At 31.4% G+C, this 25,211-nt stretch overlaps 2 protein-coding genes across 3 annotated transcripts; both read left to right on the top strand.

Annotated features, from left to right (window-relative positions):
* Positions 1-4,960: 4,960 nt before the first annotated feature.
* Positions 4,961-9,020, top strand: LOC115719401 (uncharacterized). 2 transcript variants are annotated; one of them, XM_030648436.2, is made up of 8 exons: positions 4,961-5,186; positions 5,355-5,407; positions 5,510-5,692; positions 5,854-5,927; positions 6,786-6,935; positions 7,334-7,619; positions 7,930-8,163; positions 8,297-9,020. In XM_030648436.2, exons 3-8 carry the CDS (start codon positions 5,537-5,539, stop codon positions 8,663-8,665), a joined length of 1,269 nt encoding a protein of 422 aa, XP_030504296.1. In that variant the 5' UTR covers positions 4,961-5,186; positions 5,355-5,407; positions 5,510-5,536; the 3' UTR covers positions 8,666-9,020. The 2 variants fall into 2 exon arrangements, with proteins under 2 accessions (XP_030504296.1, XP_030504297.1); XM_030648437.2 differs by having other exon boundaries at positions 4,975-5,186; positions 5,360-5,407.
* A 4,452-nt stretch (positions 9,021-13,472) lies between these two features.
* Positions 13,473-14,750, top strand: LOC115721302 (uncharacterized). The gene has a single exon (XM_030650575.2). The coding sequence runs from the start codon at positions 14,127-14,129 to the stop codon at positions 14,541-14,543; it is 417 nt and encodes a 138-aa protein (XP_030506435.1). The 5' UTR covers positions 13,473-14,126; the 3' UTR covers positions 14,544-14,750.
* The last annotated feature ends 10,461 nt before the right edge of the window (positions 14,751-25,211 follow it).

The following is a 25,211-nucleotide window of genomic DNA, read 5'->3' as shown; positions in this document are numbered from 1 at the left end:
TAGTTGACCACCTAAAATGTAACATTAATATCATTTTAAGGATTAAATAAATTAAAAATTAATACCCAACCATTTAATATCCTCTCGCCTAAAATTATAATCAAAAAAATAAATCACACAACTTTCACCAAAAATTGCAAATAAAAGTGTAAGCTTATTTAAATTAAATAAAAATAACAATAACAAAAATCACATTAAAGTAACTTTTGGGCTATTACTTCTAAAAGAAATTTTCTCAAGGTCAAATGGATTAACAATATCTATTTAGAGAATAGCAACTTTTGGGAGTATGATCTCAAACAAAATTTGAGCCGGTATTGAGACAAATTTCCATGTGATATTCAAAAAGCAAGGATTGGTGGCAAATTTAAAACAAATTGGCTATACAATAGTCGATTACCCCAGCATCAATTCATATTTAGTAAAGTCATATGGAACTCTCTAAACTTACCCAAATATAGGTTCATTTTTTGACAAGTGGTTAACTCTCATATTCTAACCCGAGACAAAATGATATAATTTAATATTGTATTAGAATCAATGGACTGCCCTGTGTGTGTGAAATGGTAACCGAGACACATAACCATTTATTTTTTGAATGTGTTTTGTCAAACAGAGTGGTGGAAAAACTTTTTACTTGGCTTGGTACTCAAACATGGCCGACTGCAGGGAATGGTTGGAAGAGCTGGCCAGCATTATGGGACTCCAACTTGATGCATAAAGTTCATGTTGCAGTGTTTGCCGCCACAATTTATAATCTTTGGACTAAAAGAAATAATTTTATTTTCAATAGACATTTTAAATCTGTCAACTCCATTGTAAATTATGTAAAAAAATTATATTTTACAGGTTATAAGTCGTTAAAAATAGGTGCTTGAGGGGCATGAGAGAAACTATTTGAAGAGTTTATTTTGATTTGGGGCGCTGTCCTTGTTTGTTGTCTTGTACAGTTTGTTTTGTTGGTGACTAATGATAATGAAGTTAATTATTCTTGATAAAAAAAATCACATTAAAGTAGCAATACAAAAAATTTAAAACTATCCAATTTTAAATGCTAATTTAATTATAGAAATATGAATGTAAAATATAATAATATAATCAAATATAAGTTACTATTTCAATGGACTTATAAAAACAAAATTAAAATTGAAAATTGACTAATTATAGAATGATATATTCATAAAGGGTAGAGTAAAATAAAATTTCCAAAATAAAATAGAATTATAAATGGTAAAAAATATTTCAAACTCACTAAACTAAATTATTCCTTATAATAAATAAAAAAAATGTAATGTTAATTATAAAATAAAAAACTAATCAGAAAACCATAAAATAAAAATGTAATTTAATAATTATATTATATATAGAAATTCTTAAAAAATTATGTAAGAAATCCTTAAAAATTAATTTAAATTTTCAAAAATATAGTATATGGGAAGAAAACTGAAAAGATCAAATTGCGTATTATTTTATAAATTATATTGATGATAAGGATGTAATTATCATTTATTAAAAATTATTAAAATTTGAAAAATAAAGAATAAAACAAAATATATTTATGTGATAATAGATATAAACTATTAAAAAATAGAAGAAAATAAGACAATAATAAAAGGTAAGAAAATATAATATTTGTTACAAAAAATTAATTAAATAAAGAAACAACCAATCTATAAACATAGACAAAAGGGTCACAAAATCTAAAAATATTTATTATAGAGTATTTATATTTAGTATATAGAGTGTTTTATGTAATTGAGAGTTCAATTCCGAATTTATAGTAGAGTCGTGAAGAATTAATAAGTTAAAAAATTTACTCATTAAATTTTAAGATTGATTTATTGGGAGCTTCATTATATAAGTCAATGATCCCCACACTAGTTGAGATAATATTACTTTGTAGTCTCAATTAATTGGTTTTAATTAATCAATGTATTATAAATAAGACTACGTGTTATTTATATTATTATTTATAAATTTTACCAAGGAAACGCATATTTGAGAAGAAAAGAGAAAATATAGTTTATTTGTTAATTAAGAGAACTTATAGGGTCTAATTAATAAATAAGATAAATAATAATTTTTTAATAATTAATTATAATTATTAAATAGATAAATTTAGCATTTAAACAATTAGAATAGAAAATTAATATTTTTGAAGAAAAGATAAGTTTTATTATGGAAGCAATAAAATGACAAAATTCAAACTTGTGGGCCTCCATATTATAGGGTTCGACCATAGGGGTTTAGTAAAGTCATTTTGTTTTCATATTTTTTTAATTTATTTTAATTCTAAACCTAACCTTAGACCTACACTATAAATATAACATTATAATTCTTAACCTCACAATAAATTTTGACTCTCTCCTTATCAGACAAGAAGAAAATTAAGAGCTATTATATTATATACACTTAGAATTTTGAAATTCTCTTATATTTTTTTTTTAAAACTTTGTTCTTCTTGGTATTGTGTGATTGCCCACACATATCAAGGCAATACCTAGGATAGTGTGGAAGATTGTTTAGTCTTTTACAACTTGAAGGAAAATCCAGGTTCAATTCTGATCACATTCTGGGACAGAAAAGATCAAGAGTGAGAGAACTGAACAGAATGAGTCAATTAATTCCGTTGCAACTGTTGTAAAGTTTTCTTAATCCTTTATGTGTTTATGTTATTGTTTTAGGCTTATCCATATTAATATGTTTAATATGTTAGATTAGTCATAATCTAACATACATGAGTAGTAAATTAAGATCATGGTAAAAAAAAATTCAACACTATTTATAAGGGAGAACTGGGTATGGGCATACCCATACCCGGTTTGGTTTTAATGTGTTAACTAGGTCCTCTGATGAGGTAAAATACAATATCTATTAACTTTGGACAGATTGAATGAGGCTAATTCACGAGGTGAGGCTTGTTTGTACAAGCAAAGACCGTTCGAGGATACTAGGTGTCGTGCGCAACCAGGTCCGTATAGAGAATGTCAGAGAATATGATGTTTGGACTTTATTAGTACTATGTTTAGGTAGGTTTTTAAATAGTTTTAGTTGTGTTTTGTGCAATTTTACGCTTTTAGTTATTAATATTTTACAAGTTTAGTATTGAAGAAAAGTTGAGCAAACTCGAGAAAAAATTATGCAATAAGGTTAATTAAATAAAGTCTTGTAGCTAGAGCATCATGAAATTAATCCAAGAAAAAAATCCAACAAGTTCGGTGCGATTGGAGCTTCTAATGCTAAGGAATTTAAAAATACGGAGTAGTGCCTCAACATGAGAATTCAATGTCATGGCACTAAAAGGCGAAAATTTGGCAGCAATATCATATTTGGCAAGTTTATAGGCGTACCTCAAAATTGGGATCCAATGTTAAGGCTTTGAAACCCTTAATTCTTATCTGCCAAAAATTATGCTTCAAGCACTGCGACACTACCTTGGCGCACCTCAAAAATCCTAAAATTCTTGGGCATGCTTAAAAGACACTGGCCGTGACACTCAATGAGTAATATCGCGGCCGACCTGTTTTAAGCTGCGAAAATTAGGGTTTTTATCTTTTTTGGCACCTTTGGAGGAAGCAATTAGAGAGGACGAAATTAGAGAGCAAAAGCGACCTAGAAGACTTTCCAACAACGTTTTTTCAACGATTTCTTTTCTTCTACGTTCTTCTTATGTTCTTATTTAATTTGTGTCAATCGTTTATAATGAACAAGAGTAGCTAGACTTTTATTTAGAATATTAATGGAGATTGTTTGACATTTTATTATAGTTTTAATATGATTTAATTCTTTCCCCAATTTTTTATGTACATCTATTTCATTCGTTCTTAATTTCTTTTAATTTTGTAGTTTCTTTACTTAATGCCTCTTATATGTTTTAATTTGTCACAAGATTAGAAAATTTACATATAAGTTGAGATTTCTATATTCTAGTCCGAATATAAATTGCTTTAGCAAAACTACTATTGCATAAAAATTGGTATTTAAGAATTAAGTGATAATCTTTTGGTTGCATACGCACTCGGTTAGTGTGATATGATAATTTTTTGATTGCGTACGCACTCAACCAGTCTGATGTGGGGGACACATTATGATACCATGGTGCCCTGTGTCTGAAGGGTTTTGTGTAAGGAGATATCTAGATGCTATCTAGACGACTATTCAATTACTCATTTTCGAATCGCCTCGTGAAGGTATCCAGACTTGTCTTGGTAGAATCTTCGCTTCTCAATCAAATGGCCTTCTTTGGAGTAGGGAGATCCGGTCTTAGCATGTCAACGAGTTGGACTCATTTTCGAATTAGAGCTATAGCCTAATTTGGCCATTTGGTTGGATAGTTACCTAGATTGGGCCTAGGTCTGAGTTGACCGATATGCGGGCTTTGGAATTGTACAAGTCATCAATCCAAGAATTTAAATAACAAGTTTTTTTTTTTAAGATAAATAAAATATCTATTAATAAATAAATCAGATAAAATTTATTACAATAACTAATAAGCTAATAAGCAAACCAAACTATTTACAATAACTAGAAAGAAAATCTCAACTAATCTTAGTTAGTTCACTTCAATTGGTTGTCAAATATACCATGCCCTCTCTAAACAAGTATATTTTGAAAATTAGAGAGGAAGTATGAGGTCAATTACTAACTATCCATATATAATATATACAGGTCATAGAGTATTATTACAAACACTATCTGTTTTTGTATTTTATATATATAACCTAAACACTATACGTTAATGTTATCCAAAATCAAATAAAACCATGCTATTATTTAAATAGAAGTATTATTTAAAATAATTTGCTTCCACCAAATATACTATTATTAACAAAAGAGAGAAAATTCCTCTTAATGCAAAAATAATCATTTGAGGTCGGTTACGTGTTTCAGTGTACACGTGTACGTCTGTTATTTGTTGGATAATTTTAAATTATAAATTTACAGCACAATTCTTTGAATTTTAAATATTATTTTTAAAAAAATAAATAAAATGAAAATTTACAGGAGAAAATACCAATATCTTATTGATTGTTGAAATGGGTATATACATACAACAACGGGACTGGAAGAAGCCGCCATTGTTGTTTGCCAGCAAAGCAAATTCTTGTGCTTCTTCTTCTTCTTTCCTAGTTCTTGTCAAACGCAGCGTTTTACGTTTTCTCTAGCTCTGAGGCGGATCTGACGAGGTTTCTTCTCCGCCATTTCTCCCAATTTTGTGTTTTCAATCCCCCAAACTTGTCTATTAGGGATACGCGTTTTATTTATTCTCTCTTTTTTCTTGAAGAACCGTAATGATTTATGTTCGCCATGGTTCATACTCGATTGAATTCTTTTATTTACTTTTGTTGATTTAGTGTAGGGTTTGGGCTTGTCGACCTTTGGTTTCGGTGCTTTGGATGAAATTCAGGTTTTAATTTGTGTACCTCTTTTGCTTGTTTGATTTAGAGAACGTATCTGGAATTTGTTGTACTGTTGAATGATTTGTAATCGTTGTTGTTGATTTGTTTAGGAAGCTTGGAGAATAAGGTCATCCAAAATGGGGGAAGCAGTCCCAATATACCTGAGCATTGTTGCCTTCTTTTGTACTGTTGGAGCCATTGCTCTTGCTGTTTTCCATATCTACAGGCACCTGTTGAATTATACTGAACCCACTTATCAAAGATATATTGTTCGAATAATTTTTATGGTTCCAGTGAGTGATTTTATTTATCTATGAAGTTTGATCAGTGACTCGTTTTCATTGATCCACTTTGAATTTCGTTTGATCGTTTCATTTACATTGATTTACAACACTAGTTTGCATTGGATCTTTTCAACATTTCTGAACCCTGTGAATTTCTGTATCTTTGACAGGTTTATGCATTAATGTCTTTCTTGTCTCTCGTTTTACCCGACACTTCAATATATTTCAATTCCATTCGAGAAGTGTAAGTACTCTGTACTCGTTTTTATGTTGTTATAACATATCTAGATTATTCGTTTTCTACTGTCGATGGTCCTCAACCTTGTCTGTCCCCTGTACACTTTATTGCCTTGTCTGCTCTATCTGATTTGACTGTGCAAGAGTGCAGACAAATTTGTTCTAAATTATCACATTTATTCACATGCATGTACAATACAATAACCGCATGCATAGGACCTTTTACATGCATTTTGCATTGAATGAATACCAAATTCCCAAAATTTAACAACTGTTATTTGATCTTAGTTACTTTCTATTTCAAATTGATATAATAGTACTTAAGTGGACAAAATTATCTTTGTTTCGGGTGGTCATTGGTTAGAAAACCATCACACCAAATGAGTAAAAAAAATGGGCAAAGGAAAAGATTGAGGAAGGTTTTCATTTGGCCATCAAACTTATGAATATGCTGCTTATTGGACTACTTTTATACTAGTTTTCTTTATACGTCATGGATGTTGTTCTTTTTTTTTTCTCTACCTGGTCAGATGCTTGTTATAAATGAACCTTGTTCCTATTTTTCTTTCAGAACTATGATTGTACATTGTCTATTTTAATATACTATAATTTTCGTTAGGGAGACTAGTTTGGCCATTATAAACATGCTCCATTTTACGTTCATCTGATTTTTGATATCCATTTATGTAAAGCTTTACGTGCATTGCTAGTTGAGTAAAGTTTTCTTAACAACATTTCTTCATTGCAGTCTATTGTTTTTATGGCTGTGTTTTATATTATGAATGCATGGCATAAGTAGATAGTAAAGTCCTGCATACATTTTTTTCTCAGCTTTTAATGATCTATTTTTTTTCTAATTTGTTAGTTATGAAGCATGGGTCATTTATAACTTTCTCTCACTGTGCCTGGCATGGGTTGGTGGCCCAGGAGCTGTTGTTCTTAGCTTAAGTGGTCGAGTTCTAAAGCCTTCTTGGTATCTGATGACATGTTGCTTACCTCCTCTACCGTTGGATGGGTAAGTTTCCAAACAAACTTTATTTCTTTCTATAAGTGGATATTATGTAACACAGTATGTTTTTATATTGTACAATTGCAAAAAATAAGATAATTAAGTGCAAATATATTTTCCTTAGTGCTAGTAAATTCTAAGAATTCTCTTTCTTGGGAATTTGATTCTCTTACTTAAGAGAAATACATCTTTATTGTTCTTGATTTGAGATAAGCTTTCTATGGCATCAAACCAGAGGGGATCATCTTACTTTTCCAATTCTTGTAGAAAAAGAGAAGCAATTTTTTTTCTCTTAATAATGTGTTAAAACCAGTACTTAAATCCTTTTCAAAATGTTGATGCATATTAATATTGCACAATGAAGATTGTTTGATTGACTGACACTTGTGAACCTGTTGATGCAGACGCTTTATTCGTAGGTGCAAGCAAGGCTGTTTACAGTTTGTAATTCTGAAGCCAATATTAGTTGCCGTCACACTCATACTATATGCAAAAGGAAAATACAAGGACGGGATTTTTAATCCAAAGCAATCATATCTTTATCTTACTATCATCTACACGTTATCTTACACGATGGCTCTATACGCATTAGCATTGTTTTATGTTGCTTGTAAAGATCTGCTTCAGCCATTCAATCCAGTTCCAAAGTTTATTATAATAAAATCTGTCGTTTTCCTGACTTATTGGCAGGTAAAAACTGTTCACATTGACCATTTCATCTATATTATTTTTATTAATTATGATTTAGGACCTGATTTCAATTGTAAGCATACATGAGGTGTGAATTCTGGAGTAAGGTTTAAAGGGAGTTTTGACAAGAATTTTGGAGCTTGTCAATAGAAACTATTAATTTTCTATGTAGAATAGATTGGTTGGGTAATGCAGAGTATTATTGCGTGCTAATTCATGCATACTGGGAAGCAACTGTGTTATTAAGAAGATAAACCAAAATCGTACTTCATTTCAATATGGTTCTGATCTTGTTGCTTTCTATCTCTAGGGTGTGTTGGTCTTTCTTGCTGCAAAATCGGGATTTATAAAGAATGCAGAGGAAGCTGCTCGGTATCAGAACTTCATTATTTGTGTTGAGATGCTCATTGCTGCCATAGGTCATCTTTATGCATTCCCATACAAGGAGTATGCTGGTGCAAATATTGGCGCTCCTCGTGGTTTGACAGGGAGTCTTACACATGCCGTAAAACTGAACGACTTTTACCATGACACAGTCCACCAGGTAAACTGTGCATGCTATGATCTGATCTTTGCCTGTGGATTCTCACAGAGCACTACTATATTTGGCTCAGGCTCAAGCTGGCTGATGAGTATATTGAACTTTTTATTTATTTATTTGTTTCTTTCTTTTGTAGTTTGCACCTACTTATCATGATTATGTTCTCTACAACCACAATGAGAGTGGTGATGAGGGGACAAGGAAGTATCGGTCTCGTACATTTGTGCCAACTGGACCAGAGATGGATGCAGTCAGAAAAAACAAACACATGCTTGGAAACAAGATTGATGACATACAGCTCTCCAGTCTCTCTTCTTCCAATTCAAGCACTCCTGAAAATTCTCAATCGATGCCCGATTCTGCTAACTCCGAGGCAATGAAATCTTCACTGCTTGTGGATACATCAACAGATTTCTCTGTGCCTTATGACATGTCTTTAATTGACTTGGATCTTTCAACTTACCCTTCAAAGGTTCCCGCCGTTAAGGAAAATGAGACTAGGTGACAATAATGGATGAAATTGTTGTTAGTTGTGTAAGAAGGGTGTCTGTATTCTGTATTAGGGAATTCTTTTTTGGTTTGTTAAATTGTGATAGGAGAGAGGTGGGATGTTCTGTTCTTTTGCAAAGCTCTAATTGTGTGCTGATATTGGTTTGAATTCTTTCTTACCCATCAGCTTAAAGTCATGTACCGTTTAAAATGTGATGCTTCCAATCGAAGTTATCCTTAAATGGTCAGTTTGTCCAGTGTGTATTGTTTGTAGATAAGGAACTTTTAGTTGTCATGAATTAACACACCACAGAATCAAATGTAGAATAATTGACCTTCCATTTTATTCAATCCATTGCTTTGTTCGCCCACTTCTCTTATCTACTATGTAATTTCACACAACCATTTATTCTCATATCTATATGTTGTTTTGAAATTGCAGTTAAATGCAATGTTCTTATTCTTTTCAAGAAGTTTCAATTACTGGTATTTAGGTCTTCAACTCTGCTTCTTTCTTTTCTGGGCTTTCTTTTTGTTGGACAAAACTCTGCTTTTTTAAATTGATATCAAAAAATGATTTGATCCTGCTTTAAATGTCCACTTGAGCTAATTTGGCAATTTTTTATAGGTGGAATAAACTGGAAACAAAAAGGAAAGTAAAATAGTAAAATGCTAGCTGGTCTGTGATGCTCCTGTCCTCGACAAAAAGCATTGGCTATCTTAAGTAACTAATATAGTTTTAATTATATTTGTCTTATTGTACACTTTCATTACAGAATGAAGTAAACAATTGTAATTTTCATAATTATCGATACCAATTAATATATATATTTTAGGCTAATTAAGATTTTATCCCTGCAATATATCAAATTATATCTATGAACTTTTAAGATTGTTAAAAATACCCTCTAAACTATTGAGATTATTGGATTTAAAGATTTTCTTTTTTCCAATTTTAATAAAAAAGTCTAACATGAATGAAAGTTCACATAATTTAGTACATGTCAAAATTCGAGGGGCATGATTAATGATTTGGTAGATATCAAAGTTTGGGAGCATGATTTAATACATAAACAATCTTTAAAATAGTAAAATTGAATGAAATTTGACAAAACTCCTTAAATCCAACAATTTCAATAGTTCAGAGGTATTTTTAACGATAAAAAAAGTTCAGGGAGCATGATTTGTTACATGTTAAAGTTCAAAGACAAAAATCCTAATTAACCTATATTTTATTGTAAGCCTCGAGTTGAGTCTGCTCTGCATTGAGTCTTACAGTCGAATTAACAAATAATAATTTTCATTATTTACTCCATTCGCAATAAGATTTCCATATACCTTCTCATAATCCATGTACATATATTAAGTCATGCATTTGATTAGATATTGATGAATAAGTGATGATGTTATTATAACTAGAAGTCTATAAACTCATATAAAACATCTCTCCTAAAACACTTTTTTCTTCTTCTTTCTTTTCAAACAATCCTAAAGCACATTTTTAAGTCCCAACAACTTTGGAAACTTATGAGTTCGTCCCGCAAATAAAAGTAAAAAGATTTCGACATCTCAAAGCTCTCTCAAGTATTATACTTTTCTATAAATTTAGTTCAGAAAATTTTGCTGGTTTTGTTGAAATAACTGTGTGGAGTGTGAAGTTTCTTATTGACTAGACAAAACTGTAATTGGTCCACAAGGGATTAACTAGTTTCATTATGTTGGCGGCTACATGCATTATTGAGATTTCAAATATGACATGCATGAATACGTGTAGTCGTGTACTGAAAGAGAAAGAAGAATTAAGGTGTGCTTGATTAGATAATATATAATTATATATATATATATCCACGTATTAATTAATGGTGAAACTTGCAAGGTATATAACATACAAAGATACAGTCTGTACGTGTTTGGTGCAACCAATCCAAACGTTTTCCATCTTAATTATTATTAATTTAATCAAAATTAACTTAGTTTATCCATATATATATCTAGCCGAAGCTTTTACATTCTACGCAAAATGCTATATATTACTTCTAATCTAATCATTTTGCGCTTCTGCTTAATTTAAACTACTTTGGACTAATTCATACATACATAGGCTCAGTCATATTACAAGAAATAACACATCTTAAAATGATCCACTTGGCAACATAATATATAACTATTTTTATAATTAAGATAATACAATTTTAATGAGTAATTTATGACATAAATACTTAAGTTTAATTTTCGGTTGTAAATAAATACGTAACTTTATTTTTTAGCAGTAATAATACTTAAGTTATATTTTTAGAACTCTGTAAGTACTTGAGTGATAAATGTCAAGTTATATTATCCACGTGTCATTTTCATATTTGTATATTTAAATTATTTTTTTTAAAAAAAATAAAATTTAATGATTTTAACTAATCAGATTGACACGTGATAATTTACTTATGTACTTAAGTACTTATTTACAATTGAAATTGAAATTTAAATATTTATACCGCATATATTACTTTAATTTTAATTTTGCTCGAAGAACATATTCTACTTTGACATAAAGAATAATTGAAAAAGGTGTAAATTTCTTAAATAGTACCATTTATAGAACCTATTAAATAAATTATACTTGATATTTAGGTGGACCTTGTTTATAAAAGATGGACAACAACATAACATATTGGATATAAATGGAGTAATAATGAGAGCCATGAAAAAATTGCTATTGTAATGAAGTGTGGGGTCACCATGAGGCAATGAATGTTGCTATATGATATTTAAGTGTTCAACAAAGAGCATTGCTATTCGGCTGTGTATGTATTGGTGTAATAATTTTACTTAAACGGGTTTTAGTCAAGAGAGGTTGAGAGATTAAAAGAACCTCAAAATTAAAGTATTTAAAGAGTGAGTAATAAAATAAATAAATAAATAAAAAAGTATACCCAAAAAAATAAAAAAAATAAAGTGGAGTTGCTTAATCATAAATCCTCCTCTAAAAGTATCAAATTGTTGGGAGAACCCTTTAGCTACACTAAGCGAGTTTTATATCGTTCAATTTTACTTCTTTCATTATATTTTATTTTATATACCCAATTACAGCCAATGAAATAATGGCTAGCGAGAAGAGAGATATCAATCCAAGTTTTATTAGCTGTAAGTGTAATAATTTCAGTATCTATCGTTTTTCTCCACATGGGAAATTTAGCTTAGGAATAACTAGTTGATTTAAAGACCAAATAAGCACTTATAATGACAACACGAAAATTAAGAGAAAATTTATCATAGGAGATGAAATTTGAGATGGGATAAGTAGTAGAAAACTCACAAAGATAGTTTTGGAGGTGGGTTGGACGAGTGACCGTTCTTCTAAATTATTTTGTAACATTGGGACCATTCGTAGGGACTAGAACATGTTGGGTTTTGTGCCCTAAATAAAATCATATTTCAATATAATCTTGAATATTCATTTATCAATAAAGAAATAAATTTATTTCATATTACTTATTTGATGTGTTATTTAGTTCATATGTTTATTTCATTATCATTTATTTGATTTGTAAATTTGTCTAAATCCTTATTATATTGATATTTTTATTTTTTGTGATGTCAACACAGTAAAAAATAATCAAAATTACTCCTATATAAAATATAAATTGTTAAAATAAGATTCATTTATTAAGTTTTAGTTGTAAATAAAACTTCCCCAATATTTTGTGTATACATATAATTACTACTTGTATAAAAGTATGCTTTATTTTTTTCCTTTCTTTTCTTGGTAATGGAATCAAATTAAATGAAATAAAATCACAACCGTCCATGATGTTAAAAGTAGATGGGATGGGGCCCATGGGGGATAATCTTTATTAAAATCTGTAACCTAACAATCCAATCCTCACCATGATTCATCCTTGGAGCAACAATAACCAATAGTTTACTTAACACCAACAATTAAACGACGAATAATCCGCCATTACACAAAATGCTCTATACATCCAACTTCCACGTGTTAATAAGTTGGACTTTTTTTATTAAAAATAAAATATAATACCATCTTATTATAATAATAATAACAATGAGATTTTCACTCTTGTTATTATTGTAGGAATATTTTTATTTTTATATATTTAGAATTGGCTAATTAGTAATTTTTTTACTTAAACTTTAACATATACTAAATTATGCTCCTTGAACTTTTTTTGCCGTTAAAAATTCCCCTTGGACTATTAAGATTGTTAAATTTAAAGACTTTTGTCTAATTTCATTTAATTTTATTGTTTCAGTGATTGTTTATGTACTAAACCATGCTCCTCAGACTTTGATATCTACCAAATCATTCTCTTCAAACTTTGATATGTATTAAATCATGTCCCCTGAACTTTCATCCATGTTAGAATTTTTTTACTAAATAAAAGTCTTTAAGTCTAATAATCTTAATAATTCAAGGGAAATTTTTAACGGCCAAAAAAGTTCAATAGACATGATTTAATACATGTCAAAGTTCAGAGAAAAAAATTACTAATTAGCTTTTAGAATTTATATATACATAACATTATATACAGACTCAAAATTTAAAGTGATAGGTAGCGTAATTTTTTAGACAAAAGTAAATTTTATATTTAGTTTAACCATTACAATAAAATTAATATTATCTCTATAAATATCATTTTTCACACATATTGTAACTAATTAAAAAATATATATTTTTTCGATTATTTAAGAGGCACAACTTACTTTAATGTGAATTTGTCCATGATTGTATATTATAGTTATATAATTTACACAATCGAAATCGAAAGTTCAAAATGATATTAATATCAAATAAAATAGACATGCTTTTTTTTTTTTTAACAAAGACATGATCTATTTAAATTTTATGTTTCACTTTTGAAATTAAAAAAAAAAAGAAAAATAGAATACTTAGTATAAGTATAATCAATATCATCTATCAATAATTTCCCAAACAGAAAATACCTTCCAATAATAAATAAGTATTATTATTATTAAATTTCAATTAAGACAAAATAGAAACAAATGTAAAGCAAGTAAAGGCAGTCTTTGGTCTTTGGAGTCTTCATTGGGTATATATATATATAGGCTAAGCCTTAGGCTGTAGCTCCTGTGGCGGCGCACTGCTCGCTTACACAGCAAACCAAACGCAAATACCATATACAATGTAATATTATCAACACAGCACATACACACATATTACATATAACACCCTTTTTCACCATCACCCTATTCCTTTATATATATCTACTTTTTTTCTTTTCTCTCTCCAACAAACACCCATTCTGGGATTTTCAGTAAAGAGGGAGCAGAACAGAGAAAACCCAATAAACCTCTCTTTCTCATACTCCTTTTCCATTTTTGTTTCTGGGTTTTTTCAGCAAAGAGGTGAAGAAAGAAGCAAACTTTGATTTCTGGGTTTTTGAGTTAAAAAGAGTAGTAATAGTAGTAGTGATTAAGTTATCTCTGGTTATTTTTTTTCTTATATGGCTGTTCTGGGACAGAGCCAATATGTAATAGGTCCTATGACTTTGAGTAGGACAGAGTCGTTTGGTTCAGGGTACTACAACTACTTAGATCAAAGCAATAATAATAGTAGTAGTAATTACTACTATACCAACTTGAATGGTAACTCTACAATGATAGAAAAAAGGCAAGTTTTTCTAAGAAGCTATCAGTTTTGCAGAAAAAAGAGCTTGAGTGAAAGGATCAAAAGGTCTTTGGTAAGAGTAAAAAGGGTCATATGGCTAAGGCTCAAATCTGCTCGTAGATTCAGAAAGTTGGCTTGTTTTAGATTCAGATGTGGCTTTTCTTACAGGAGAAGAAGATTTGTTCGTCTCTTAAACAACAACAACAACAACCACATCAAGTGCAATAACAGTAATTCCCACTGCTTCTGGTAGATTAATTTTATGCAATTTAATTTAATTTAAATACCAAATATAAGTGGGGTTCATTTCATCTATATTCTTGTAAAATCAGTCTATTAGACTCATACCCCACCAACCAAAAAAAAAAAAAAAAAAAAACTGTGTGATTTGCTACAGTTGTATGATATTGATATTTACAAATGATGTTGTTTTATTACAATTGACTTAAAATTCTTTTCTCATAGTAAGTTGTATGTTAAATTTTCCCATAGTACTGTTTTTTTCTTCCCTCCTTTTTTAATGAATTATTTGTAGTTATGTACACGAAAAAATCCAGCTAATTAGGCCTCAAAGTTTGACTATTGTATAAGTGATAAAACTTAATAAAATATTATGTATAAAAAAGAAGAGAAAATACTGTTGTATTCCACTAAGAGTATGGCTTTTGGTATAAAAAAATATGTAACTATGCACAAAGTGCCTCGGTTGAAGAAAGAAGCTTCAGTTTACAGAGCAAGAAAAGAAGGAATAGGCATGGGGACACTACTTTCCACTGTGCCAAAAGAGGCAACAAATGTACATAACCAAAGAAAATTAGTGTCACTTGAATTCTTGAAAGTTCAAACTTTGAACCCTCGAGATAGGGGAAAATAATAAGGCCCAGATAGTCAAGCATTTCAAAGATCCAAGTTTGAATGAAAGACACAAAGAAATTAAGAGAAAAATAAATAAAGGTACTATAGTCATTTGTGGATTATGGCGTGGTTGGGTTGGGGGGGACCACAAGTCCTATCTTCTCATACCCTTTTTCATACTCTTACCATTTTTTCTTTTTAAACTTTGCATGAGATAACACGTTTGGCTTTGTTGGGAGTTGAAAATGTGATTTTGAACAAGAACACCATGACTTTTAACCGTGGTAGCCTTAAAGTTTATTTATTGTTCTCAATTTGGGGGCTTAATCTTATCCTTGCTCTTCATTTTTTTCCAACTCAAAATAGTCATATTAATTTGTTTCTCTTTCTAAAAGTTCTTTTTTTTTTGGTGTAGAATTATGAAATGGCTAAGAAAGGAAGTAATTACGTGTGAAAGAGCATGTACATTAAATGATGTAGATTTCTTCAATAAACATTTCCAACCAAATTACGTGATATGACAGGTGGTACCTAGCTCATGTGACATTTTCTTTCCACTTGATAAATGATTCATAATTTGCTTTTATTATCTTTATCTAGAAGCAAAGATAAATATAAGATGAATTTGTAATTTGAGTTGTTAGCTTAGCTATAATAATTAATCAAGTTTTGATTTTGATTAACTTTGTTGGTAATAAATTTGATGTGATAAAACGAACTATATAGGATTCTGAATTTTGGTACTGGCACATGCATATAAGTGATTCTTATTCATAAAGCAAGCAAACATCTTTTCTTTCTTTCTTTTTATTTATTTAAAGCAAGCATCTTTTCTGACAATTCCATTCAATAGAAATCCGTTGGAAAAGTATAGTATAGTAGAGAATTATATAAATACATATATACATACACATGATTGTCACATTGATATCTCTTTATTTATCTATGGATTCACAACTCAACTCAATGAGGCTATATATACTATCCGTTGACATTAATTATATATGATTAAGTTAGATTTATGTGGAGAACAAGTTACAAACTTGCGCAAGTAAAGGGAACTCCTCATATTATGCATACACAGGCCATGCATAAATAAATTAATACTTACACACACAAATATTATTTCAATTATGATTATATATTGTGGAAACTATTATCTTTAATGATCTGGATGGTAAGGATTTGGTTGGTTATAGTTACAAATTTTGTTGTCTGGGATTGGAAGTTGTGGATTCAAAGAGTAGGTATTGAAAGTTTAGTGTAAATTCAGAAAGCTTTATGGAGAAGGTCTTGTAGAATTTGGAAATTACTTCCAGATAAGCTTGTACCGTATATGAAATGTCTCTCCCAGATAGCTTGTTATTAATTTGGAGGTACACTACCCGACAACTTACTGTTAGTCTTGAAGGTTTACCCAAAAATAAAGTCTTGTACGTATCCGGAAGGTTTGTGTGCTTATAGAGCTTTAGAATTGTCCGTACTGGAGGCACGTTTTTTAAGATGACATAGATGATTACTGTTGGCGATGGCTGAATCATTTAAGGCGGTGTAAATGTGCCACGATAATTTAGGAGATAATTTTGAAAGCAATGCAAATCTATATATGAATGTAAATCTTTGTAATCATATGTGAGAATTAGACTATATATACTTGAGTGAAAATCATGATAGTGTAAAGTACTCGAGTCTAAACTATAAAGAAAAACTTCCTCTCGTAATCTCTGAAAAGTTTGTGAAGATTTTTGGAATCTTATAAACACTGATATCAATAAAGATATACTTGCTGCCAGGGCTGGCCTAAACTTTGGGCAACTTGGACCATTGCACAAGCCCTCCATTTTTAAAGGACCAATTTTAATCTTTTGCACAAAACTCCCAAAATTTGAGTCGGTTTTGACTGCTGCTGTTTCAACTGAGATGTAGAGCATTGCACATAACTCAAACTCGTTAAATCTGATGTTGTTCTTTTCTGTTTTACCGCTTTATTCATTATTTTGAATTCTTGAGATCTCTTGGTTTATTGTTTCTTGATCGTGTTACGTGTTTATCGATATTATAAATTGTATCGTAAGTTATTAATTATTCCGTTTTCCACAATAAATTTGACAAAAAATAAAAAAACAAAGTACATAATAACAGACTTTATCTTAGCCATCCAAAAATTAAATTAAAGAAGCTTGATAAATGCAACAATATTATATAGCTAGTAGTACTTATTGTTTGTCTTAATAATTAATTGCATGAAAGATATCCTGATGTTTAGTTTTATTTTTTTTTATATTTTTGGAAGTAAAATAATGGAAAGAGGAGATATATGCGTAATTAAGGTGATTTGCTTGAACATAAGAGAGAGATCCAAGAAGAAAGTGTTAGTGAAGAAAAAACAAGGTGTATTAGGTTGTTCTGTGTAATACTAATTAATTAAAAATTTACAAACAACCTGCTTATTAAAGTCAACTTGATAATATTTTAACAAAACGGTATAAAACATTAAGAAAACGAGAGATCATATTTATATATATTAATATTTTTACTCCAAATTAGGATCTAGAACATAAGTGTACATATATAAATTGGAAGCCTTATATACTATGAAAGAGAAAAAATTAATGTGTGGACGGCACCAAATTACCTCTCTTTTGGCTTTTGACTTTTTAGAACAATCTAAAAATGAAAAAAAAATCAATGGTCAATTTCATAGGCTGAAAGGGTACTAAACTGCATACACATGAGGCCACACTGGATAGAGTAGATCTAAAAATCCATATAATTTAACTAAATTTTAGTATTAAAATGAATTAATTCTACCATCTTATATTATTTTTTCAACATCTTGTTATAATAATAAATAATGTCTTCTTTTTTTCAAGGGTGTTATTTAATACGTATATGATATTCAGCTTAATTTTATTGTTTACGAGAGAAGATAAGCCTCTCAATGAAGTTTTGGTTTTAACTTTTAATGTTTAGTAGGTAATAATAGGTATATGATATGTTAATTCAAACAATCATGGCGTTTGGTTGGAGGTAATGGAATGGAATGGAATGGAAAGGAAACAATTTTCATTCCATTCCTTTGTTTGGTTGCATTTTAAAGAATTGGAATAGCATTCCAATGGAATGCTCTTTCCACCATTTTGGTGGAATGGCTATTCCATTTTAAAAAGAAAGGAATGACTATTCCAATGTAACAAGAAAAAAAATTTAATTATTTTTTTATCAATTTTTTTTTTATGCATTTTAAATTTTATTCCATTCCATTCCTATTCCTATTCCTATATTTTCATTCCTCCCAACCAAACGCCTCCTAATGTTTTTGCATTCCAATATGAAATCTCTAATAAGAGGCATCATTTTTTGACTATTTGATTTTCATGGTATGTACGAAATTTTTGGAGTATTTCTAATAGAAATGCAAATAAGTAATATAAATGTAAAATATAATTCATTTTTGTTAAAAATCTATTTTAATAGTGTGCTAAATTGTGATGTAAATATCTCACATAATAAAAAATGATCGAAATTTGCATGACAATATAGTATGATGCAAAATTTACATCACAATAAATATTATGTTTTTATATTTACAACTTTATCTATTTTATTATTAAACTTTAGTTAACATATTCATTTGCATTAAATAACTTACATTATTATTATTTTATTATTAAATTTTATTTAACTTTGTATTATTATTATTATTATTATTATTATTATTATTATTATTATTATTATTATTATTATTTTATATTTTCTTAAATAACATATTAAATTTTATATTAATATTTATAATTATACATTGGAGCACAATAATAAAAGTTGATATAAAAAATCATAAAATTACTTTTTATACAAATTATAACTTAATTTTTACATCCCGTTGAAGATGGTCTTATAATATGATAAAAACAAGTTTGCATAATCAATTATCTTTTCATATGTATATTGTATTAATAAGAAATCAAAGAATTATAATATAGAATAAATCAATATTACCTATATATAAAAAAATATATGAAAGACATCAGCACAATGTACAACATGAAAGATATAGGCTTATAAGACACAGGATACGAAAAACCCAAAAGTACGATATATAATCATAAACAGACCAAAAGCACGATATATAATTATAAATAGACTAGCTCAAGAACACGATAATTTTTGGCTAATTAGGATGTTGAAGTAAACCCCATATTAACCACAGTGTAAAAACCAGAATATTACACAAAGTATTACAAGGCAGCAAAATAAATCCTAGGTGGCCTTTGGCCTCTAAATACCTAGGACAGATCAGCAAGTTAGTGACAAAGTTTATTAAACTTTGTAACTAACTCTTTTCTCTGTTTTTCCACTATTACAATACATATAAAAACCAGCAGAAACAACATTTCAAGAGAGAACAATACAACAGACCAGATCAAAAATATTCAGAAACCAGATCAGATAAAAAAAATGAAGAAATTACACAGATCCAACTTCTTCTTCAGAAAAACATAGAACAACAAAGCAGGGGAGTTTGTGGTTGAGGCTTACAGTGGGTTTGCCTTGAAACCCTAGTTAGGGTTTGGAGATCCACAACTCAGGAAGGGTTGTTCATGTTGCAAAGAAGAAAAATACAATATTGTTAGTTCTGAATTTTTGAGAGAAATAGAGAAGGAAAAATAGAGGAAGATAAAACACTGTATATATATACATATATATTCGGATTACCTCTCAAAGTGTTGTGAGTTGGAATCCAAGCCTTGTAAACTTTGATCATTGAAGATCTATATTGGAAGAGGCGAGCTCAAGAGGACGTACCCAGAATTTTTGGGGAACCTCTATAAATCTGGTGCATTCTTTCCTTTAAACTTTATGCATTTTCTATATATATTGTTTGTGTATATTTCTGGGTTTATTAATCGGTTTGGGAAGGGATAAATTTCTGGGTTTTGTTCTCTGTTGTTCTTCGTGTTCTTCAGTGAAGAACAACGAAGAAGGTGCTCGGGTTTGAGGGGATATAAAGTTCTGGATTGTTGTGTATCACGGCTTGGGGTTTTATTTTACTGGTTTAATTTTCTGGGCTGGGTTCATGTTCTTCATAGAAGAACATTGAAGAAGAAGAAAGTTTTTTGTTCTCTGCTAGGGTTGGTTTAATGGAGGCCGTGTATGTGTATTCTAGAGATAAGGAATATATATATGTGTAATGCTTATTTAGGGTTTCAGCAAATTGAAAATGACCTGTAGCTCAAGAAAAGAGAGCTGTCGTTTTGGTTTTCCTTTACTGTAGTCAAAGAGAGACTTTGACTGGGTGAGTAAGGTCATATTTGACCTTGGCTTTTTGATTTTTTGTTTTGCTGTGTGTAGGCAAAATAGGAATAAAAATCCTACAGTGGTATCAGAGCCAAACAAGGCACAATCTGCAGCAAAGATTAATCAAGAAAGCATAAAGAAAGCATAAAGAAATCATCAAGAAAGCATCAAGATTCACATTCATACCAGCAAGAATTCAAACACACAAAACCAAGATTGCAAAGAACAACACCAGGATTTTTCTAAACTCATTATCTATATAATTTCTTTGAAATAACTTTATACATATACAATTATGAGTTCCATGAAGGTTGATATAGATAAGTTTGATGGTTCAGGTGATTATCGTATTTGGAGGAAGAAGATTAGGGCTCTATTGGCTCAACACAAGCTGTTGAAGGTTCTTAAAGATCCGGTGGAATGGTCAAGTGATACGACCAAAGACCAGCAAGAAGAGTTGCTGGAAACAGCAACCGGATTGATCATTTTCAACCTATCTGATGCTATAATCAGATTGGTTGACAAGGAAGATACACCCGCCAAGATTTGGAACAAGTTGGAAGAGCAATTTCAAAAGAAATCTTTGATCAACAAGATTTACTTGAAAGAGAGAATCTTTGGTTTTAAAATGAGTCCATCTAAATCTCTAGAACAAAACTTGGATGAATTCCTGGAGATTACACATTGAATTAGCAAACTCGGGGGAAAATGAGGCCTTAAGTGATGAGAATCAAGCAATTATAATTCTCAATTCACTACCGGAATCCTACAGGGAGGTTAAGACAGCCATTAAGTATGGGAGAACTGAGATCACTCTTGAAGAAGTAATCTCAGCTTTGAAATCAAAAGATTTGGAAATGAAGGTTGAAAGACCGGGGCATACTAATGGGGATGTTAACCTAAGTAGGGGAAGGCCTGGACAAAAGAAACCATGGCATAATAAGGGTAGAAGCACTAGTAGAGGTTCAAGCACTAGTAGGGGTTCACACAAGGGCAGCAATCATCATCACAAAGGGAGGTCAAATTCAAAGGGTCCTAAAGATCCAAATGGGTGCTACCATTGTGGAAAGTTAGGGCATTTCAAGAGAGAATGCTACTTTTACAAGAAAAGCAATGGGAAACAAAATTCAGATCATCAAGAGGAATCAAACAAATCAAACAAGACTAAAAATGACTATCAAAATGCAAACCTAAGTGATGGTTATGATAGTGGAGATGTCTATGTGGCTGCATCATCTTTTAAAGATGATTGGATTATTGATTCGGGTTGTACTTTTCACATGACTAACAATAAGTCTTATTTGTTTGATTACAGGGAATCTAGAGGGGGCAAAGTCATTCTTGGGAATGACCAAACATGCAACATTGAAGGTTCAGGTTCTATTAATTTTAAAATGTTTGATGGCATTATTAGAACCTTAACTAATGTTAGATATGTTCCCGATTTATCTAGAAACTTAATTTCTATTAGTGTACTTGATGATCTTGGTGTTGTTAGCAAAATTGAGGCAGGTACAATAAAGTTGGCAAAAGGTTCTATGACTATCATCAAAGGACACAAAAATGGTGGTCTATACTACTTGCAAGGAAGCCCCGTAGCTTGCTGCCACAACACCAAGGAGCATGTGACGGAAGACACTAAGGCTATCCTATGGCATAGGAGGTTGGGACACATTAGTGAAAGAGGGCTACAACTTATGAGTGAACAAAAGCTACTTGGTAAGGACAAGGTAACCAAGGTAGATTTTTGTGAATTTTGTGTACTAGGAAAGCATCATAGACTTAAATTTCAAACTGGCACACACAAATCACAAGGTATCTTAGATTATGTTCATTCGGATTTGTGGGGTCCTGAGAAAACCCTAACTTTTGGGGGTAGTGCCTATTTCTTGTCTATTGTTGATGATTATTCTAGGAAGGTTTGGGTTTATCTGTTAAAGCATAAAAATGAGGCTTTTCAAAAATTTGTACATTGGAAATTACTTGTTGAAAACCTAACTAACCGGAAATTGAAAACCCTAAGAACAGATAATGGCCTAGAATTTTGTAATGATGAGTTTACAGGTTATTGTCAAGACAATGGAATCCAAAGGCATAGGACCGTGAGAAAAACTCCTCAACAAAATGGTGTTGCTGAAAGGATGAATAGAACCATATTGAACAAAGCAAGGTGCATGCTTTTCAATGCCGGGCTCGCAAATGGATTTTGGGGAGAAGCAGTTGTAACTGCAACATACCTAATCAACAGAAGTCCCTCTAGTGCAATTGAAGGTAAAACCCCTGAAGAAAGGTGGACTGGTAAACCACCTGACTTGTCTAATTTGAAAGTTTTTGGATGTGCGGCTTATGCACATCAAAGTGTAGGCAAGTTAGAGCCTAGGGCTCTAAAATGTGTGTTTTTGGGTTACCCCGAGGGTGTAAAGGGCTATAGATTGTGGGTGAAAGGGAAAGGAGGTTTCAAAACTCTCATTAGTAGAGATGTGATTTTTCAAGAAAATGATTTTCCTGGTAAAAATACTAATGAGCTTGATGCAGGTTCCACAGAAACTAACCCTGCGTGTACATCGTGGAGTCTCTCAACCGGCCCAGGCGAAGTGGAACCGAATCCAGATCAGGTGGAACCAATTCAAATGGAACCTCAAGAAGCACCAAATCAGGTGGAACAAGTTCAGGTGGAACATGAAGTTCAAGATGAAGAAGACGGGAATCAGGAAGACCTCACAGAATATCAGCTTACAAGAGATAGAGCTAAAAGAGTCCCTAAACCGAACCAGAAGTACAGTTACAATGTGTGGGATGAGAGTATTGCCTATGCCTATATGTGCAAACTTAAAGCCGAGATCTATGAGCCACAATCTTATGAAGAAGCACTCAAAGACCGAAACTACAAGGCTTGGTTGAAAGCAATGAAGGAGGAAATGTACTCTCTCATAAAGAATAAGACTTGGAGAGTTGTACTTAGACCCGATGGCAAGAGTGTGGTATCTTGCAAATGGCTTTTCAAAGTCAAGGAAGGGAGAACCGAGGATGAACCGGTAAGGTTCAAAGCGAGATTGGTGGCAAAAGGGTTCACTCAGAAAGAAGGGATAGACTTCACAGAAATATTCTCACCAGTGGTGAAATATAAGACAATAAGATTGATGCTCGCACTAGCTACTCAGTTTGACATGGAGATTGACCAAATGGATGTGACCACGACTTTTCTACATGGGGACCTAGAAGAAGACATCTATATGGAGCAGCCAAAAGGGTTTGTGGTTAAAGGCAAAGAAGACCATGTTTGCAAGCTCGACAAGTCTCTTTATGGATTGAAGCAATCCCCGAGACAATGGAACAAACGGTTTGACACCTTTATGACCAAACAAGGGTTCAATAGAAGCTACTATGATATGCTAATAATTAGCAAGGAGAGGTCAAATGTCAACAAGGTCAAGGATTTGCTCAAGTCGGAATTTGAAATGAAGGACATAGGTGTGGCTACTAAGATTTTGGGGATCAACATTCAAAGGGATAGAGGCAAAGGGAAACTCATGCTACATCAGGAAGACTATATCAACAAGATCATAGAAAAGTTTTCTATGAAAGATTCAAAGGTTGTTTCACAACCGATTACCAACCAATACCTTATGTCTAAATCTATGTGCCCTAAGACCAAGTTAGAACAAGAAGAGATGGCGAATGTTCCCTACTCTAATGCAGTGGGGTCCATAATGTTCTTGATGGTTAGTACTAGACCTGACCTTGCTTATGCAATCAGTGTGCTAAGCAGGTTCATGTCTAGTCCTGGAAAGGAGCATTGGAAAGCCATGAAATGGCTTATGAGATACTTAAAAGGTACATCTAAGTTGGGATTGGTCTATCAAGGTCACCAAACACATCAGAACATCGAAGGGTTCACTGATGCAGATTATGCGGGGGACAGGGACACTAGAAGATCTACTTCGGCCTACTTTTTCTTAACGGGGGGAAATTGTACTAGTTGGAAAGTACAATTACAGCCAGTAGTGGCGTTGTCCACTACTGAATCTGAATATATAGCTACTACAGAAGCTATTAAAGAGGCTCTATGGTTAAAAGGGCTTATGGAGGAGCTGAAGTTAATGAAAAAGGAGCCTATAATCTACTCCGATAGTCAGAGCAGCATCTATTTATGCAAAAACCCAGTTTTTCATGATAGGACAAAACACATTGAGATAAAATATCACTTTATCAGGGATAAAGTTTCACAAGGACAGATCGGGATAGACAAAGTGCCTACTGAAGTGAATCCAGCAGACATGGGCACTAAGGTTGTGTCCCTCAATAAGTTTAAGCTTTGCTTAAGCTTATTGGGGATTGACACAGGTTGGTAAAACCCTTAATGGGTTCGAGCTAAGACCCTCAGATACACTCAAACAACACAGAGATTACAGTGAGATGTTTATATGGGGTTTAGGTGGAAATTGTTGAAGTAAACCCCATATTAACCACACTGTAAAAACCAGAATATTACACAAAGTATTACAAGGCAGCAAAATAAATCCTAGGTGGCCTTTGGCCTCTAAATACCTAGGACAGATCAGCAAGTTAGTGACAAAGTTTATTAAACTTTGTAACTAACTCTTTTCTCTGTTTTTCTACTATTACAATACATATAAAAACCAGCAGAAACAACATTTAAAGTGAGAACAATACAACAGACCAGATCAAAAAGATTCAGAAACCAGATCAGATACAAAAATGAAGAAATTACACAGATCCAAATTCTTCTTCAGAAAAACATAGAACA

This window comes from Cannabis sativa, chromosome 2 (genome assembly GCF_029168945.1).
Source record: "Cannabis sativa cultivar Pink pepper isolate KNU-18-1 chromosome 2, ASM2916894v1, whole genome shotgun sequence".
Lineage (NCBI taxonomy): Eukaryota > Viridiplantae > Streptophyta > Magnoliopsida > Rosales > Cannabaceae > Cannabis > Cannabis sativa.
This window is presented reverse-complemented; position numbering and strand designations above follow the sequence as displayed.